At 42.9% G+C, this 19,793-nt stretch overlaps 1 protein-coding gene across 1 annotated transcript in view; it reads left to right on the top strand.

Annotated features, from left to right (window-relative positions):
* SOX5 (SRY-box transcription factor 5) overlaps window positions 1–19,793 on the top strand; it is a 314,234-nt gene that overhangs the window by 213,129 nt on the left and 81,312 nt on the right. The window contains exon 7 of the mRNA XM_058804990.1: window positions 13,983–14,103. Within this exon, the coding sequence (XP_058660973.1) occupies window positions 13,983–14,103 (121 nt within the window). The remainder of the gene's footprint in view (window positions 1–13,982; window positions 14,104–19,793) is intronic.

The following is a 19,793-nucleotide window of genomic DNA, read 5'->3' as shown; positions in this document are numbered from 1 at the left end:
ACCTTCCACTGTCCCAGGGTGCTCAGAGCCCATCCAGCCCAGCCTTGGGCACTGCCAGGGATCCAGGGGCAGCCACAGCTGCTCTGGGCACCCTGTGCCAGGGCTCACCAGCCTCACAGGATCCTTCCTATCAGAATTTATTTCTGATATCCCATCTAAACCTGCTCTCTGTCAGTGTGAAGCCATTCCTCCTGTCCTGTCACTGCCATCTCCATCTTTCTGGCAGGGTACTTCATGGAAACACTTCCATGAAACAGAAAAGCTCCAAAGTGCCTCTGGCCTAGGACTGGGTGTGGATATTTTTACTGAGAAGCTTGGAAGGAAAAGGCTTTGTGTGTGTCACTGGGCTGCAGAGAAAATGCACTTGCAGGAGACCTGGGGCTGCAGCGTGGCATCCTTGCCCAGTGCTGTGCCAGTGGAGCTGTCAGCTGGATGTGCTGGGTGTTCCGGGCTGGGTTCGGCCCTGGCAGCAGCATCTCTGCTCCGCTGTGCTGCGTGCCTGCTGTGCATGAGCCTGTGGAGCTTGTGCCCGGGGCATCTGCTCCGTGGGACCGGTGTGGGTAAACGCGTGTGTAAACAGCAGTGCGTGTGCGCGTGCACGCACATTTACATTTGGGAGCAAACGGCAGCGAGGAGGCTCAGAGCTAGCTGCTCTCGGCTCCTGTGTGACGCGTGAGACGTGTGCACACGCTCCTCCTGCAGCAACGTGTGTGTTTATGTGTCTGTGTGGGTGCAGGCAGGCAAACGTGCACACGCTGCGGTGCGTTCGGCGCGCTCCAGGCTGCAGGGCTCCCTGGGAACTTCTACTGGAATATCAGAGTAGAATAGCAGAGACTTCTTGTAGAGATCATTTAGCTGTTCTCACGTTTTCCTGGCCGCATACTGAAATGTCTTGGAGACTTAAGCCAGTGGCTGAAGCTGAGGCAGGTTCAATCCCTGGGAAAGTCAAGGTGCGCAGCCAGCCCAGCCTGTGGGTGTGCTCAGCATTCGGTCATTTCAGGACATTGTCTGATCCTTCTCTTGACCAGCTGCTGCTCCGGGACAGAGCCAAATCAATCACTGCAGCTCTTGGGAAAAGGCTTCCAAGCTAAACTTCAGGCGCTGCAGCACTTCTGGCTGTAAAATAAATATTGAGACCATGTGATGAGCTGAAGATGCTTCTTCATGGGAGTGGCATGGTGGAAGTTTGAAGCTTGTCACCAACATTGTCATTTGTCTGCAGGTGCTGCTGGGCACAGGGCTGAGCAGGCACATGCTTTCACCCTGTGTCTGGGCACATTGCTCAATTTGCTGCACCAGGACATTGTGCCCTGCAGCCCTGGGGGGCCCCAGGACAGGCATCTGCAGCAGGACCTTGGAACAAGCACAGGCTGAGCAGAACTGCAGCCAGAGGGTCCCAGAGAAGGGCTGTGTGTGTTCACAGGCAGTGCCCAGCTGTTCCAAGCAGGATTACCAGGGCTTTAATGGGGAGCGCAGATGGAATCAGCACCCTTGTCCAAAGTATGCTGGGGCAGAGGCTAAAGTGTGAAGGATGATCCGCAGAGAGCTGATTGGAAAGGAAAAGGGGAAAAAACCCACAAAGTAAGGAGAAAGAGGAGGGGGAAAATAAAATCCCCTTGTTCTCAAAAAAGCAAAGGAATTGATGCTGTCCAGTGGGGAGGGAGGGGAGGAAATAGTTCCCAAAGCTTGCTTTCATGGTTAGCAGGCATTGTAAGGATGGCACAGGTCATGTGTTGTGTGCAGCTGTTTGGAGGCTCTTACAGAACTGTTAGAGACTTAGCAGGGCCCATTATTCAGGGCAGCAAGGCAGTTTTACTGGATATGGACTGCTGCAATTGTATAAGCTCTCCATTGTGTGAGTACTAATTTAGAGTGCTGCCATAAGCCAGCCATACAATCCCGGCTGCCCGTGAATGAGTGAGCCATGCTGATGAAAGGGCTCAGAGCACACAGCTCTGACTTTTAGTCTAAAGGGACCCAGTGTGTTCAGAGTGGGTCACAGTTTAATGAACAAACTCGCTGCTGGCTAAATATTTCAGGCTCAAACTGCTGAAATAGTCCTTTTCTTTTTGGAGAGAGGTATTGAACCCAAACACTTGGGATAGTTTTTCATGTGCCTTACCACAGCTCAGACGTATCTTTACTTACTGATTTTTTGTGAGATACTCAAGTGTTGCTAATGTGCTTGTGTAAACATTACAGGTTTCAAGGGCACTGGGTAAGGCAGCAGTTTGAGTCCTGAACCACTCCTTTAGGTGCCAGAGAACTCCATGATTGTTTTATTAAAAAGCATTTGGCTGCAGGAGGGCAGCTGGCACTTTGTGGCTGATGTCCGTGCACAGATACATGCACAAAGCAAGATGTACTGCTCATGTCGTAGATACAGGAAAAAAAATAGGTGATAATAATGATAATAGCTTAGTGTCCTGCTGGTGAGGACATTTGAACCTGTGTTCTCCTCCATAGATACCTTGTCCTTTTTAAAAAAAAAATAAATTACAGTAAATTATTGTATATATATTAAAATTAACGAATTTTTTTCATTGTTTCTGCTGAGTGCCATCGGGATCAATTTGTATTGACTTCAGCAGAGCAAGGACTCCACACAAAGTTCCTACGGGTCAAATTTTCCCTTAAAAAAATTATGATTATTGCAAAGTCCCTTTTCTGAGCTGAATACTTCTTAAAAGCTAAAGGCATTTAAAAATCATGTATTACTTGATGTTTTCATTGTGTTTACTGTTGGTTTCCTTTCTGATCTAACTGTCAAATTAAGTTTATTGAGTCAGTTTTGTTTAATTAGTTTAATTTCACTTGTTCGGCAGCACTGCCAGAGTTGTACTTTTCAGATTCACAGCTCTGAATGAAAATATTCCCAGTGACTGGCAAGACAAAACAAAAAACAAGAGTGGAAATGGAATTACTAAAATATTTTTATTTGCTTGGGTAAAATGCTTCCAGAATAGAAATTTGGAGCAGAAAATTTGTAAGGATCCTGATCACTTGGCTTGCTAGCTTAAATCCTTTCCTGCTGAGGTCTCAGAACTTCTGCTCCCTTTATTGGAGTCAGGTCCAGCACACAAAGCCTGGGAGGCGCTGGTCTTTCCATGGAATAAATCAATTGATCAGAAAATTCCTTTTATTACTAAAGAGAAATGGATGGGTTCGAGCAGACCTTAAAGCCTGAGTGCCCATGGTTTATGCTTAGAAGAGATGGATAATATCCCTGTAATAATTTCAGAGCATTTTACATTGCTCCCTGGCATCCCTCTGTCCCAGACACATCCCCTCCACCTTTCCCTGGGTGTGCAATTGCACAATTAAACACTCAGCAGCTAAAGATGAGTGTGCTAAAAGTTTATTTTCATTCCTGGGGAGCGTGTGGGAGCACCCCAAAGAGCAAAGAGATGCTGGGCAGTGATAACAGATAAGGATCCGCGCTCTGCCTGTGTGGAGGACAATGGATTCTGTGAATATTCTGCTTCCTCTCCAGGCAGCGAGCTGGTATGGTTAACCAAAATTGTTGAGTAATTGTTCTGTGGTTGAGAACAAAATGCTGAATTAAACTGTTCCCAGCACAATAATTGTGTGATTACAGCATTTATGCTGCTGGCCAAAAGAACAGTCATTAGGTTTGGAAGACTTACCAAAACCACAGTCGGAGGGAAAAAAATGCAAATCACATGTAAATTGTCCTCTAATACCTATAGTGGCTGAAAAATTGATCTAGGAGTATGGTATGTGTGTATTTAAAGGCAGAAAAAAAAGATTGTGCATTCAAGAAGTACTTCAGACTAGGAAGAAAAAACCCAGAGACTGTTGGTGCTCATTGTGCTGTGCTTTGCCCCCTCTGCTGAGATCCTGCTTTCCATGCATTATGCATGGGCTGTGCCTGTGAACGCTGCTCTGCTTTCCCTTTGCACACCTGCCAGGGCTGCTCTGGGGGCCAGGTGGGGCTGCCGCGCCCTGCCACACCTGGGCCACGCCCAGCCAAGCACAGGTGTTTGTTATTTATGATATTTATTAATGTTAATTATTCATTAGTCATGATTCATTATTTATTAATTGTTTTATTATTTATTATTAATTATCATTATTTATTTTATTCTGTTTATTATTTATTATTATTTATTTTAGGATTAGAGCCAGGAAAATTAAAAACTGACTCATGCTGATAGGTGCCCTTGTGAGGTGGGCAATTTCCTTCTCCACTTCATGGTCCGCATCTACAAGTGCCAAGAAAACAATTGCATTTACTCTCCTTTGTTTTTTCTTTTTTTTTTTTTCTTTTTTTTGTGGTTTTTCTCATATCTTTAATAATAAAAGGGGTGGAGGAAGGCAAGGGAGAAGTGAAGGTGACAGCAAAGGAGAAAAATATACAATGTTTTGGGCAATCAAAATATTTGTAGCTGCAATTCAGTGGAGTAAAAAGCTGCAGGATTTGGCTGGCTGCTTACCTGGCTGTACACAGAAATCAGATGATGAGATGTCTAAATTTTATCACTCTACCTACAGCTAATTGTGCTTTAGCTGTATTGCTGTCACTGGATTGTAGGTACAAAATTAGAGACTGTCTTCAGCCCTATTCAAGAAATGTTCCCAAACAAAATCCTTGTGAATAGCATTTTTTGATGAGGATTTTGGTAACAGGGGCACAAAAAGCATCAGGACGTGAATGGGAGAGGGGTGACGTTTCTGCTGAAATTGTATTTGTTCTGCAACTTGAGTCTGTTTTGCTTTTGAAACCAAACTTTTGATGGCAAAGCGGAAGGGTGCTGAGGAGCAGCCGGGGACAGTCAGGAACAAGTGTGAGCAGCTGAAAAAGCTCTTTATTGTGCAGTCCTTAGAGGCTGTCCAGCACTAAGGCTGTGTTTGCTGCAAGCATTTCTGATACCATGTGCTCAGAGGTGTCCTGGCCATTTGTTCATCCAGCAGGGATTTCTGAGATCCTACAGAAAACAATGAAACTCAGTATACAGCAGTAACAGTGACGATGATAATAATAATGACAATATATTGTCTTCAGAAAAGAATGACACTGGGTTGTTGTAACTACTTGTGCTCTGAAAGTGATGCCACTGGAGACCACATGTATCTGATGTAATAATAATAATAATAATAATAATAATAATAATAATAATAATAATAATAATAATAATAATAAATGATAATAATAAAAATATTATTATTTACAATTACACATGTATTCGATATAATAATAATAATAATAATGATAATAATGAAAAAAAAACTGGGAGAAGAAGAGGGGTCATTCACACAGTTTAGTCAGTGGATTTCAGTCTCAGATTTTATGAGCAGATCCAGTTCTGCAAGAGTCTAATGATCAAACCATGAAGGATGTTTTTTCCCCTGTAGTTCATTGGTTTGTATACAGATTTATTAACTATGTTTCTGTTTAAAGAAGGCAAGAGGAGGTAATGACTTTTAGTGCAGACACTTTTTTTTTTAGTCCTTTAAGTCTATTTTTTCTCTCTCTTTCTGGATGGTATGATTTTAAGTGGATGACTTTGATAAGACTTTCTTGTTTGTTTATAGCATGGCACTATTCAGCAGCTGAATGGGTTTTGAATTTCTGCCCACTACATGATATTAAATAACCCCTGTTTCTTCCCTGTCGCCTACACACTGAAATTGCTGTGTTTTTTTTTTTTTTTTAATTAATGATATTCCATTTGTCAGAGAGATACTGAGTGAAAAATACATCTTGAAACCTTGGGGGTTGGTTTGAAAGGATACCCTCAGCATTGTGTCAAAGATGAGGTCATGGAGCTGGCCATCATCCCCTAAGGGCAGTGGTTTCCTAACTGGGAGTGTTCTCCCTGTTTCAGTGTAAGAATCTGGGGTTTTGGAACAGGAAAAGTACTGCTGCAATTTGTACATCAGAATTATTAGTTACTGGTGTTTGCATATATTATGGAAAATCAACAGGGGGTAAAGGGAGAGGTTTAGCAGCTGGCCTTTAGACAGATGTCTCTGAATAACTTCAAGTGACAAAAAATACACTTTTTAAAGTATAATGGCATCAGCCGTGCTCTTGCCACCCATTTCATTTTTTCAGGAAAATGCACTAAAGAAATCTTTTGTGGATTGGCTCACTCTCCAAAAGCTGCTTTACTTCAGTCTACACAGGAGTGAGAACCATGGTTAGAATAAATTTAGAGAATATTTAGAAACAATATGGATATTATTTTAGAAAATTACTTAGAATTAATTACTTAAGCTGCATTCTCAACCTTTTGGGCAGTTTTATAGCTGAGCATTTGATGGTCCTGTTTGCACCCTTTGCACCCAAGCATTCACAATAATACTTTGGTGTCAGGATGAATCCAAAGGTGCCTTGGAAGCACTGAAAAGGTGACAAGGTGGCGCATCTTTCCCAGGTGACAGAGCTTACTGTCAGAACACAGAATTACTGTCAGAAACCAGCCAGGCTCCTGCCTGTGCTGCTGTGTAACACTAGAGTTTATTTCCTGTTCATTTACTCACCAATTTCCTTGTCCTCAACTGAATCTGTTACTTCCAACATTCATGGAAGTTCTTGCAAAGTCATTTTTGGATTATTCCTCTTCTTCTTCTCCCTGTCTTTTAACCCCATGCCAGTTCTGAGCCTTCCCACCCATTCCTACTTGTTTTTATAGTCTAGCCATCGATTTATAATGCTAAGATTTGCAGATTCAAGCTTGAAAAATCCCTGTGCTCCTACAGGAAAAGTCCTCTTGGTTCTACACTCCTTTCTGAAGCCCTCAGACATCCTCAAATAGAAACAGTGCTCTCCCTGCTCCCCACCAGTCCTGCTTTCCAGAGCTGCTTTGACAGTGATGCTCTTGCACAAAAACTTTGGTTTTGGTAGAAGGAGAGCACTGAGTCACCAAAGCAGCGACTCTGAAAGGAAAGGGAGCTGGGTTAGCACCCACATGGCAAAACTCAGCCTCCTCAGGGCGGAGGAAATCAGGAGGAGAATTCCCCAGGTGACTTCTGAGGGGCTGCTGTCAGCAGTGACAAGGGAGGTGCATTGCTGTGTGTCCCTGATTGTCTCTGGCATGTACAAATAAGCCCGGAGTTCATTATGTTGTGAATAACTGAGCCCATCTATCATAGATGAGCTAGCTGCAGAGCAGGGTGCACGTGCTGCTGAAGGAATTATCCTACGTGCTGTCTGGTAAATCACATCAGGAGAGCTCCCACCTGTTTTCCCTTCCCTGACAAATGTTTGGCTGGATGGCTTTGTGCTGCAGCCATCAGCCCCGGCCCAGGGCTCGGGGGGGAGCATCAGCCCGGCATATGGAGCCTGTGCTCTGCATATGCTGCAGGCAGCACCGGCCCCTCCTGCAGCTTCAGACACTGCCCGCTCTCAGGGAGGTGACTTTGTGGCTCCACTCTCGATCAGGACGTTTGCACTTAGGAGCAACTCGCTGGCAGCCAACAAAAGCACAAACAGAGAGCAATACGGCATCTAAATCTGCACTTCTGACAGGCACAGGTCTGTGGCAGATTTCCCTTACAGTCCTGGTTTATTCCTCCAGGAAGGGCACTAACACTTAAACAAGGTGCTTGGAAGCTGGGCCATGAGAACTCAGTGTTTGTGTGAATGTTAAGGAAGGTGAAATAAGATCATTTGCCCAAAACTGTGGTCATTGTGCCTCAAAAGCCCATTTGTTAACTTCAGCCTCTTCATGAAACAAGGAGCTCAACCCACCAAACAATGAATCTTCTTCTCTTATAGAAATGAAAGGGGCAAATGTTTTTAATGTTGCTCTTGAGCTGGGATTAGGGGGGCTCTTTGAGAGGGCTGTTCAGTCTTGCAGTGTGGCAGTACCTGAATTCCAGTCGCTGGCTCTGGGGGTCCTGATCTGGCCAGAACCCCACTCACTGAGATGTTTTACAGTCTGGGGCAGCCCTCCCTGTGTGAACTCTTGGGCTTTTGTCTAAAAACAGCTGGAATGAGTTCTAGTTTATGTACTTTTAACTTAGGCTGCTTGTTCCAGTACCTTTGTGGCAGAGCTGCTCTCTAGGTAACTTGCATGCCAAGTTGCACAAGCAAGAATACTTGTTAAACCTAAAAATCATCTTACTGCTTTTCTCTCCTCTCTATGCTTCTTCTGTACTAGATCAAATATTTAAAAAAATGTTTTGAAGTTATTTCAGTTACAAAAAAGAGCAATAAATGAACTGGCTTTTTCCTTGGGAAGTGTCCAAGGGCTGTTCCTGAATGTGAAAGGTCCTTTTGGCCTCTGTGCTGCCAAGTGCTGCTGGAGGTCTGTCTGTCTGTCTGTCTGTCTGTCAGCCTTGCATGTTGTGCTGTGGCATGAGCTGGAGGAAGGAAGCCCTGGAAGGAAGTTATCAGCATGGAAACAGCTCCTGTCTGTATTGCTTGGCAGTGTCAGCACTTTGCTGCACTTGGTTCAGACGGCTGTGTGTGCTAATTTGCAGGCTTTATGCTGAGGTGAACTGGAGACGGATGCTGCTAGTGACACCCAGGCTCTCCTGCAGGACTGAGCTAAGGTGGAAAGCTTCCAGCCTGGAAAGCCTCGCTTTGTTAAAATGGAAAATGCTTCTGTGTTTCCCTGAGATGCATTCTGCGAGTTTGTTCCTGTGTTTTCTACGTGCCAAGTTGCACACCTTAGGGACTGTGTCCATATTCCATCAGACTAACCGTTCTTTGCCCGCCAGCCCTCAGGATAGAGCTGTGCTGTGCCAGCAGGGTGGTGCTGGGGAGCCTGTGTCAGGTGTGGGTGATGAGAGAACCCTGGTTCATTCTCCCTGGATCCCCCCTGTGAGAGTTCTGTGCCAGCCTGTCCCTGTTTGCAGCTGTGGGAGTGCTGGCTGAGCCCAGCTGTGTGCACAGGTACGTTTTGGTGAGCTCTGGGGTCACTTCTCTAAGCCTCACACACAGCAAAGGGAAGAAGAATATTTAGGGCCCAAATCATCCACTGCAGAAAAGCTTACAGGAGGTGATTAGGAAAAAAAATGCACCTTTAATTCGTGGCTCCCACCTTGTGCTGTGCATTCTGGACACTCGGTGAGCACCCCATAAAATGCACCGCAAACCCAGGAGGAGGGATCATCCCATAGCTGGGCAGGCAGGGCTTCCTGTTCTCTGGGCTCAGGACATGCTTGTGGCAACTTAGGGAACTGATACACAGGAGAGCAAAACATTTTCTTGTCTTATTTTAAACATCACTGCAAGGGAAAATAGCAGATTGTAGTTATATGGGGACATATATTTTTATTTCCCTTAAGATAGACACGGGGAGGGGGGTGAGGTAAGGAGGGCCAACACATGTGCTAATTAAAGCATGCAGTCCTTCAGCAGAGTGTGTGGCACTGGGAGTCGAGTGTTTCTGGAGGAAGGGGGACAAATGCAACTAAACATGTCAGCTTTGAGGGACAGATTTGTGTTGCTGCATGTGAAATGTGCATTGCATTCTTCCCTGAACAGTGGAAGAGATGCTTAACTTCCAGACAAGTCACGAGCAGGAAGATATTCCTACAACACTTTCAAGTTAATCAGATCATTCATGTGCATCCTCTGTTCTAGGAATGAAATATCTGAACTTATTTGGGGCAGCTGAGAATAACTCCAATGAAAATAAAATTTAGCCACACTTCTGAGCAGTTCAGGAGTGAAGTACTGTGCAGAGTTTGGTCAGGTTGTAGAGAAGAGAATGGTGCTTTTAGCAGCTGCTCTTATCCACACTCAGTAATTCATTATCCATCACCAGTCTCACCAAAAGGAATAGAATTGCTTCTGAAGAGATAGAGGTGGGTGCATAGCAGCATTTGCCCCTCAGTGGAAAATGTTATTTATAAATATCTATATAGATGCTGGGAAATGCACTGAAATATTTACCTTGGAGAGAGGAAGACTTAGATAAAAGTTGATGCTAATAAATATGTAATGAACAGCTGCAGAAATGAAATTGGGGGAAGTGTACGAGGAGAAAATAGATAGAACTAATAACAGCTGCTATTTTAGGGGCTTAGTTTGCTGAAAGTATGGATTTATGTGACTTGAGAAATGGGATAAACCTTCTAGATTAAGAGTCATGTGGAGGGGAAACCCTGAACTTGAAGGATTCTGTCTGGATGCAGGGGCAATGAAGAACCAAAATAAGGTCATGCACGTTTCCCTGATCCTGGCATTCTCTGAGCCACAAATGTCCAACTTTGCCATCTTAATGTTCCTTTAAACTGCTTTCCCTGTGTAGCTATTTACATAGTGACCCAAGGCACACATGACTTTTTACAGAAAATAGAACTGTAGTTGTCAAGTGTTTGCAATCTAAATTTGTGGAAGTCGCAGCAGGAGCTAGTAACAAACAGTGGGGGTAACTGTTAAAAACATGCTGCCTGGTGCTTAGGTAGCTGTGGTAACCATAGTATGTTCCTAAAAGGGGACAGGGGAGCAGAATTGAGGTGGAAATACTACAGTTATAACGAAGCTGAGAATGCTGGGGACATTCACTGTGACTGTGGTGAATGCAGTGTCTCTGTGTGCTTGCATTTGTTATGGTCAGGCCATAAAGGACACGCACACATTTGTGGAGATGCTGGCCCAGGCTTCAGCAGCTTGGATTGGCTCAGGTTTGCCAACACATTCCCTTTGATATGGTAAGCCATTCAGGGCCACACTTTCCAAAGGCACTGAGACAAATAAAGAGACAGCGAGGCACTTTCCAGAATCAGAAATCTCTGCAGGCAGCTGTGGGTGCTTCCCCCTTGCACAGTAAATTTACTATGGGTTGCTTGTCATGTGCTCACACTGATTTTTGCATTGAGTTCTTCAGGGGGGGCTCTTTTTTGGATTTTCAGTGGCTATGGAGGTTTCCTGGTGTGGTGGTTTGGCACTGGCCAAATATATCTGGGCAGAGGAGAGGAAAAAATTAATGAGGGGTTCACAGTGTGCTCAGATAACCCAGTGATAACAATATAGAAAACCAGGAAAATCTTGGAGGATTGTGTCTGTATCCTCCAGAATAACATCCTAAAGTAGGTAAGAAGTTACAAGGCGAAATTGTGGCTCATTAAATCCAGTGGGAATTTTGTGAGGATTTAAAATACAGTTGTCTCCTTTAGGATGTTACACCTGAGAAGAGGTCACACATAGAGAGACTGGCCAGTGGAGAGTCTTGACATCTGTGTGAGTTATTAGATTGTTGAAGGGGTATTTCTTTTTATGGGCATATGTCCTTTAGCAGAACAAAGTGAAAGGCCTGGAAAACAGCCCTGATTTGCAGTCCATTATATTCAAATCAGAAATGCAGTATCAAGAAGTTACAATCCAGAAAATATTGGAAGGTATGTAAGCTTCCAATAAAAATAAAAAATGTTTGAGAGATTTAACTGGTTATAAAAACATTTGAGAGATTGAACTGATGTAGTATTACCTTTAAAAGAAAAAAAAAAGGGAAACACCTTAGATGTAAAACTCAGAAGGAGGGCCTGTATTCAATGCCACTTGAGGCAGTTGTATCCTAGCAATTCCAGTTAATAATAATAATAAACATAATGAGTTAAAATGCAGTAGTTATATGAGCCATAAAAATGAAGAGTCCACAATTTGTGAGATATTGTGTCAGGTAATCGGATTAAAATGAACGAATGTTTGCATTTATTTGTGTTTAGGGGAAAATGAGTGCTGCTCCATACATTCCATCCTGGAATGAAAATCACATTGTTTTGACTGTGTTATTTCTATATCCAAGCAAACCATCCTCACCACCCCATAGTTCTTACCTCCCTAATACAAACACGGTTGTGTCATTTGAAATGAGGGGCTATAAGGCCCCTTGGAGAGTTAAAGAGGAGCAGCAATTTGGAAAAAAAAAATGAAATGCATCAGTCAGATTTAGGAAGAAAGGGCATTTTCCTGGTAAATGTTTTCCTAAATGGGAATTTTTCAGTGTGGTGTTTTGCTCGTGTGTTTGGCAGTCACTTGGAATCAAGTGCAGACTTAAGCTACATTGTGGGCTTGGCAATGACAATTTGTGTGTGTGTGGTGCTTCAGTTATATTAGCCCTGGAGGCAGAGTTAACACTTGCAGTGGGACAAGAGTATTTGCAGTCATCAGAGAACTTTGCAGTCAGCTTCAATAACATCACTCCATTTTTTTCACTTTTTTTTAACATTTTTTTTGGCAGCAAAGCACTTAGTAGAACCATCTGTCTTTCTATTAGTGTTTTTTGAGTCCTGTTTTGAAGCTTCTTCGCTTGGCAAAGTCACTTTCATCCTTGGAAACCATTTTAAAAAAAAAAGTTCTGTGGCTTTTTGCCGAAGAAGAGTACTATGCAAAAATTCCGCATGGCTGTTCATTTTTGTTCTAAAAGAATACAGTTACTTTGTCTTTGTCTTAAAAAAAAAAAAAAAAAAAAAAAAAAAAAAAAAAAAAACCACAAAACCTCAAACAAAACAAACAAAAAATGAACACGTGAAAAAAAGGCAGGTATTGAACAGCTCTAGGATATCTGTGCAAATAGAGAACAAATCACATTTTGTATGGGTTTTATCCTGTAATTCAGCTGAAAATATGTATGCCTTCTAATTAACAGGATCAGAATAGAAAGGCAAATATTGAAGTAACAAAAAATGGATCAAGCTGGTTCAGTGAGTGGAGCTACATCTACTCTGTGTTTCAGGCTCAATCTTAATCTCTCACTGCAAGAATTTCTGTCAACAGTGCTCTTGAACTCTGTCCTTGAAAACTGTTTCAGACCATACAGACACCGTCAGCACACACAGGGGTGTTGCCAGCTCCAGCATAAATTAGAAGGGATGGTAATCCCAAATTTTGTATCACTGTTTTGCCTGGTAACGGTGTTGGGTGAACCAAGACGTGGCCTGGATTTTAAGGAGAATAAATGAAAATAGAGTGAAGTGTAAGTGGTGTGTTCTGAGCAGTGGCAGCCAAGGGCTGGGGCAAGTTCTCTTTCCCACTTCTGTCAGGCAGCAATGAAGAGAGTGACACCTTTGTGTGCCCCTCAGCATAGGAGGTTCTCTGTTGATACTCTGATTTTCTGAGTTACTTAAACCACAAAATAAATTGTAGTTTTCAAAGACATCTCCATCTCCAATGCCTCAGCTTTACAGGGCCATTAAAATCTGGATGAGCTCTCTTAAAAATGGATCAGTCCTTCTTGTGTCACTGATCTGGTCAGTGCAGTGGGGGTTTAAATTTGAACTAGTCATTCAGCATTTTAACCCAGCAAACTTTGTGTTTCTCATCTGTGTGAAATCCAGAGACAGCTTCCATTTCTATCAATTATAGAAGCTATTAACGGAACAGGGTAAAAGCAGCAGCAGTAGACGTTGTGCCATGGCCCACTTCCAGCTTTGATGACTAATTTCTGCATGGCTTTAGTCCCCTGCAGTATCCACTTACAATATAATATTTTCCACTTCCTGACTTGCATGCTTGTGTAGAGTTGCTGTGCAAAGTTGAACGCCTAACTCTTCAGACATGGCTGTTTGATTTGTGAGTAAAGGCTCTCAGCCTTTTTTGGAGGCTTTATCTTTTCACATGTACAAATGAGCGCACGTGTATGAGCAGGAAAATAGCACTGGCTGTGCTGTGTGCTACTTGTGCACTTATTTCTCCTTTCTGAGGAGGTGTCTCTGTGTTTGGGCTTGGTCAGGGTGAGAGCTACTGTCTGAGACAGATACTGCTGCTCAGTTCAGTGAAGGAGAAGGAAGCAGCCCCCTACAGCCAGAGATAAGTGAGCCATCATGAGCTGTGGGGGGAATAATTAAGTGGGATGTAGATATGCCTTAGTGAAACATTTCAGTGTATTTTGGGTTCATGTCGTTCACATGAAGTGTTTGGTGATGAAGATGAAGGCCCACAGCTGATGCTGCTGGAGCACCCCAACATGAAGAGGTGAATTCAGACCAGCAGTGAAGGAAAGCACATTACAGCCCTTGTCCCCCCCAGACTGTGTGTTTGATTGTCCCTCTCTGTTCAGCAGGTCCAGGGTCAGCTGCCTCCATTGATGATCCCCGTGTTCCCTCCAGACCAGCGCACCCTGGCAGCAGCTGCCCAGCAAGGATTCCTGCTTCCTCCTGGCTTCAGCTACAAGGCGGGATGCAGTAAGTGCTGGGGGTTCCTTTACCTGGAGTGGGCACTGCTGGGCACAGGCTGTGTGAAATAGCACCCTGTCCATGCACAGAGCCATCAGCTCGCAGGGATGAGTGAGGAACAGGGCATTGGCTGTTACAGCATGAGAAAAGGCTGTCAGAGATGAGGGATGTGTTCCTACACAACAGCCAAACATCTGACACAAGAGCTGCGTTTGTGCACCTTCTCCCTGACAGGTCTTTCTGACAAGTGAACATGCTCATGACCACAACTTGCATCTCAAGAGAAGCTATTTGAAACTTCCCAATAGATTTCAACACTGTTGTAAGAAAACATGTTTTTTCCTGGAGCAGACTGCTTGCTATTTGTGAACTGAGGGCCTATTCTAGTCTCTTTCTTCACACAGAGCTCACATTAATCTCAACGGAGGCTCTGCACAGAGATCAAAGATAGCATATGCCTTTCAGTTTGATGGACTAACACAAACTCTGAGGATATTTGTGAGAGCCTAACACTTAAAAATATAGCATTTACTTGTTTTAATCTTTGAAAGATTTGTATTGTTCTCTGCATTCTGCAGATTTTTTTTATATTTTATTTAGGCCTTCTATAGGATTTCGTCTTCCTGTCAACATGATGAGGATAAGTCCAAGTTAAGAAATAATGAAGGAACTTTATTTCTGTGAATAAACTTAGCTAGAGCATGAATTTCACAGACTTGTTTTCATGCACTTGTAGAACTCTTCTGCATCGGTTTTCTATGGAGTTATCCAGGACTTTCTTGTTCCACCCTTCTCTGTCTCTGCTTTGGGTGTTTGTTGTGTCCATGTCACTGTACCCATCTGTATCCTTGACTGACTCATTAATTCATCAGTTGGTTTGAGTTACTCAGCACTTGCCACTGCTGCCTTTTTGATAAACTTAGAACATAAAAAGATTTCTTTAGTTAAGCTGGCTTAGCCCACAATTTCAGATTTCTCTCAGCTTCTGAACATCACAGGCAAGTACTTGAACACTAACTCAGTTTCTTTGGCCACCAACACCTTTTCCTGATATTTTACAGACTGGGACCACTGTTGCAAATACTGTTCCAAACCCTTCCCATCCCTCAGAGCTGCAGTGCCAAAACATGGTCTCATTCAGTTCTTCCAGTGATTTCACACACTCAGCCTCTCAGTGATTCACACTGCAGAATGTGTAGCTGAGAGCCACGCTGAATGTGAATGCTGCCATCACTGTGGGTCTGGAAAAGGTCAGCAAAGCACGCTGTTAGACAGGTCTGGCAGATGATATTGTTTCCATGTTAGTCAGGTCCAGCTTGGCTAAAAGGAGCTGAGGTGGTTTTTCCTTTCTTTGTACTGTGTGCACATGAACTCCATGATGGTCCTGCAGTTCCTCACATCTATGGAGTAATAACTCCATGATAATCCTGTAGTTCCTCACATCTATGGAGTAATAACTCCATGACAATCCTGTAGTTCCTCACATCTATGGAATACTTAATCCATGATAATCCTGTAGTTCCTCACATCTTTGGAATATTAATTCCATGATAATCCTGTGGTTCCTCACATCTACGGAATACTAACTCCATCATAGTCTCCTGTAGTTCCTCCCATCTATGAAGTATTAACTCCACCATAGTCCTGTAGTTCCTCACATCTGTGAAATAGATGTGGCGTTAGGTGTTGTTTGTGTAACCCTGAAAATGGAAAGGCAAAAAGAGCAAAGTTTGTGCTGCTTCTGGCAGTGAGGCTTGGATGAGCAGCGTGCCAAGCTGCAGGGCTGAGCAGGAGCCAGTGGAAAAAGGCAGCTCTGTGTTTGGTGCTTGCCTGGCATGTTTGGCTGAGGAGAAGTGACCAGTAGTCCAAAGGGTTTCTTCCTTTCACTCAGCATCTAGAGTAAATAAACCTCACATTTAGCCACAGCTGGAAAGCTCCACCTAGCTGCCTTCAATCCACGATATGTTCACATCAAGTCATGGTTTTGACAGACCACTACAACTATTTCTCCAAATTTTTTGCTTACCCTACAGTGTGTCAGTCCACTTGGCAAAGTCTGTAAGGCAGAGAGCTTTGGGTACAATTTTGTTAAGCACCACCTGAGTCATTTAGGAGCCTAAACCTCCCTCTTGAGAGTGACAAAGGCACTGGGATCTAAGCCTTAGGGCTATCGACCAGATTCTTGTACTGCAAACTTCAGTGCAGCCACCTGTGCTGGCTTGAACTGAGCTGCAGCGGGTTGCAGTACCAGCATTGTGCTGCAACAGAGAAATTCCAGCAGATCAATTTGCTCAGCTTCTGGGTGGGTTAAATGCCTGATTTTCACTGAGTTTGCTTTTGGGAGCAAAGCCCTCCTAGGAGCTTCCAAAGACCCCACCAAGCATCTTCTGTACATGACTGCCCTTCTGGGATTTAAAATCAGTGTCTGTGCCTGACAAAAATGGATCTCACTTCCACATCTTCCCAGTCCTTTTGGAAAATCTGCCCTTCCTTCTGGACTGATTGCATTTTTCAGAATTGTTTTCTGTGGCTGATTGATGGAAATTCTCTAGTGATGACTCTGTTATTTATTAGCATTAACAACTTGCAGATAGGAATGATAAAAAAACTCCACGTGACTATTCAGTTCCAGTCACAAAGAACAAAAAGCTATGAAAGTTTTCACATACTTTTCCTCAAAAAAAAGTGAGATTTGAAAATTTGGGGGAGAGGCAAGAGATCATTATTGCAGCAACCAATATTTTCATAAGTAGCTAGTGGTGCAGAGCTCCTTGGCTTTGGAGACACATTCAGAGGGACATTTGTGCTAATTTAACTCATTCAGTGCTTTCTGACCCACCTGTGCCTCCCCAGAGAGGGTGAAATGTGAGTCCCCAATGATTCCAGAATGAAAAGTGGGCTCCTCAGGCAGTGCTTACCAAAGGACTCATCACTCACCAGACAGAGGATGGAAGAGAAGAGCACTGCTTTCTCTACACAAACTGTTTTCTGAGCATTTAGACTGAAGAGAACACAAAAATAATCACAACAGTTGATAGCAGTGGTCCCTTTGGACTCCTTTCATGGCAGATACCCCAGGGAGGGCAGAATGCACTGATACTTTATCCCCATCCTTTGCCAGGTTGCAGTGACTGAGGACCCAGGGACCTTCTCACCCAGTGGTGGCATCACTCTGAGATGGGCTGTTGGAAACAAAGAGTTTTTCTCTGCTGGGTTCCAGCCTGATGGAAAACATTCTAGAGAGATGAAATGCTCAAAAGAATCCAGCAGTATCAGTCTCTATTATGTGCAGAGCAAATGATTCAATTATGCTTTTCCAAATATTTTTCAAAATTGGGTAAATAAAGGGAGGAGAGGGGTAAATATTTTCTCTGTGGTTACATGGCAGGTCATGGTCTTTGGCTTCCAATTTGATGTACTGCATTTCCTTTTCTTTCTTTTTCCCCATAGCAGATCATGCTTGGGAGTGGCTTGGGTTTTCATTTTGTTTTGTTTTTTTAAACAGATGGTTTGCATTACATAAGGGACAATTTACACAAGTTGACACTTCCCCTCTTTTCTCTATGGCATATTGTGTGGTGGTAAAGTTGGCAGGGATGAAGGGAGGAACTTCTATTAGGATTACATTTCTATTTGAGAAAAAGATTCATATTCTCTGCTTCCAGTTAATTTTTAACCTCCATACCTAGATATAATTGCATATATAAAATATGTAATATTATTATTTACAACTGAAGTACTTTTTCTTATGAGGAAAAAAAAGTTGGCAGTATGTGATGGGCTATATAATCCACAATTGGCAAGGTAGATACTGATTACATACTAACTTGCCCTGTATTTAGTTATTAATGTAATGTGTGCTATTTGAAATTTAAGGTTTTTGAGTTTTTCATGCACACCTCTTTATATGTATATTATGATACACATAATGTGTAATTTTTAGATAGATATATAGGGCAAATCTTTTTCCAAAGGGCTGATGTTTCAAGGTTATTGTAAATGAGTTCATGATTGGCAGCATGAGCGGATTTGAGGAGTTGACCCAGTATCCCAGCTATTTAAACTGGTTTTAGCAGCAGGTGAGCACCTTCCTTTTCAGCTGATGCTGAAATCAAACAGAGTCTGATTTCTGCATTTCCCAAAGCTGCTCCCACATTTGGGCTCCCCAGACTGGCTCAGGTCATTTAACCCTTCTTTCCTTCTCATCCCACACCCTGTCACTGGTTACTGCTGCTGGTTCAGCCCTCCTTGTGGCGCTCAGCAGATAATAGACACAGTCCCAGATTTCAGCAATGGCAAGGGAAATGTCAGCTCTGCTGAGGTCTCGGGAGCTGTTGCTGTTGACTTCGCTCACCAGATGATACAGATCTGCTAGGGCCACTCTTAGAAATAATTAGAATTTATTTAGAGCTAATTAATATTTGAGAAGTGCTTTGGAAGCATAAAAATGGTGCAAGTGATAGAAGAGAAGAAGTTTTGTATTGTGCCCTTTAAAAACTGCTTAGTTCTGCCTCTGAGCAAGCTGCTCCATCATTTGTAGGTAGTATGATCCTTTTATTAATGCACACATGTACGGCTCTGTGTGATCCTTTTATTAATGCACACATGGGTCTGTGTGATCCTTTTATTAATGCACACATGTATGGGTCTGTGTGATCCTTTTATTAAGGCACATATAAATTTTGGTGGGTCTTCTCTGATTAGTGATGCTGAGTAGGATTAATTTAGGAAACTGCACTCCAACATTTCTTAAAAAATTTGGTCACCATGCTAAAAGGGAAGGAAATGTTGACCTGTGCCTAAAGCAGTGTGGTGTGTTCTGTCAGTCCTGCAGCTTTTTAGGATGACTGAAGCTGTTGAATTCCACAGAGTTTCCTCTGTAGAAGATGAAGAACAACTCACCTTGTATTCTAAACTAATGTGTGCAAGAAACTGAGTTAGTTGGAGGTTTTTAGGATTTGTTTTCTTTTCTTGGGAAGCAATAGTTGCAAAGTCTGTGTTTCCAGAAATGGGATTTACCCCAAGTACATTTTCCAGGTTATTGGCAGATTCTCAGGAAGCCTTTTTTTTGCTGATACCTGTGTTATTTTTATGGTGATATGACAGATTTTGGAAACAAGAATTGTTGTTCTTTGCCCATTTGTCCTGTGCCCTGTGGATAATTTGTTGTAACAAATCATATTTTGTTTGCAGTCAGATGTCATCAACACAAGGTTTTTTTCAAAGCACTTTAGTCACTATTTCAACCATATCCAACTGGGGGGGAGATCTGAACATACAATAGGCGCATTTTATATGTCTTACATATCAGCTTGTTGCTGCTGGAGGTGTTCTAAGTAATTCACAGAAATTTATTGATGAAATATCTGATTACCTCTTAAAATTGGCAGAATATGAGAGGTGAACAAGTCAAGCCTAACAAAACTGAAATATGCTGAATTTACCATTCATCTATGTTCTGAACAATAATTCTGATGTCTGATAAAAGTGGGGCTCTCAGTTAATTGGCTCCTCACATAATACAATAAAATTAATGTTTAGGAGTTAAATAGCATAAAGTTCCTCAGGGAAAATTGCTGATGTGCCTCTGTTTTTCAGTCAGTCACATGTTTCATGTTTAATGGACTATCATGTGGACTGTCTCACAATTCTACTTGTGCTCTGTGTCTGTGTTTCTGTCTTCCAAAGAGACTTGAGTG

The sequence above is a fragment of the Ammospiza caudacuta genome, chromosome 5 (genome assembly GCF_027887145.1).
Source record: "Ammospiza caudacuta isolate bAmmCau1 chromosome 5, bAmmCau1.pri, whole genome shotgun sequence".
NCBI lineage: Eukaryota > Metazoa > Chordata > Aves > Passeriformes > Passerellidae > Ammospiza > Ammospiza caudacuta.
The sequence above is the reverse complement of the archived record's forward strand: the minus strand, read 5'-3'. Positions and strand labels throughout refer to the sequence as shown.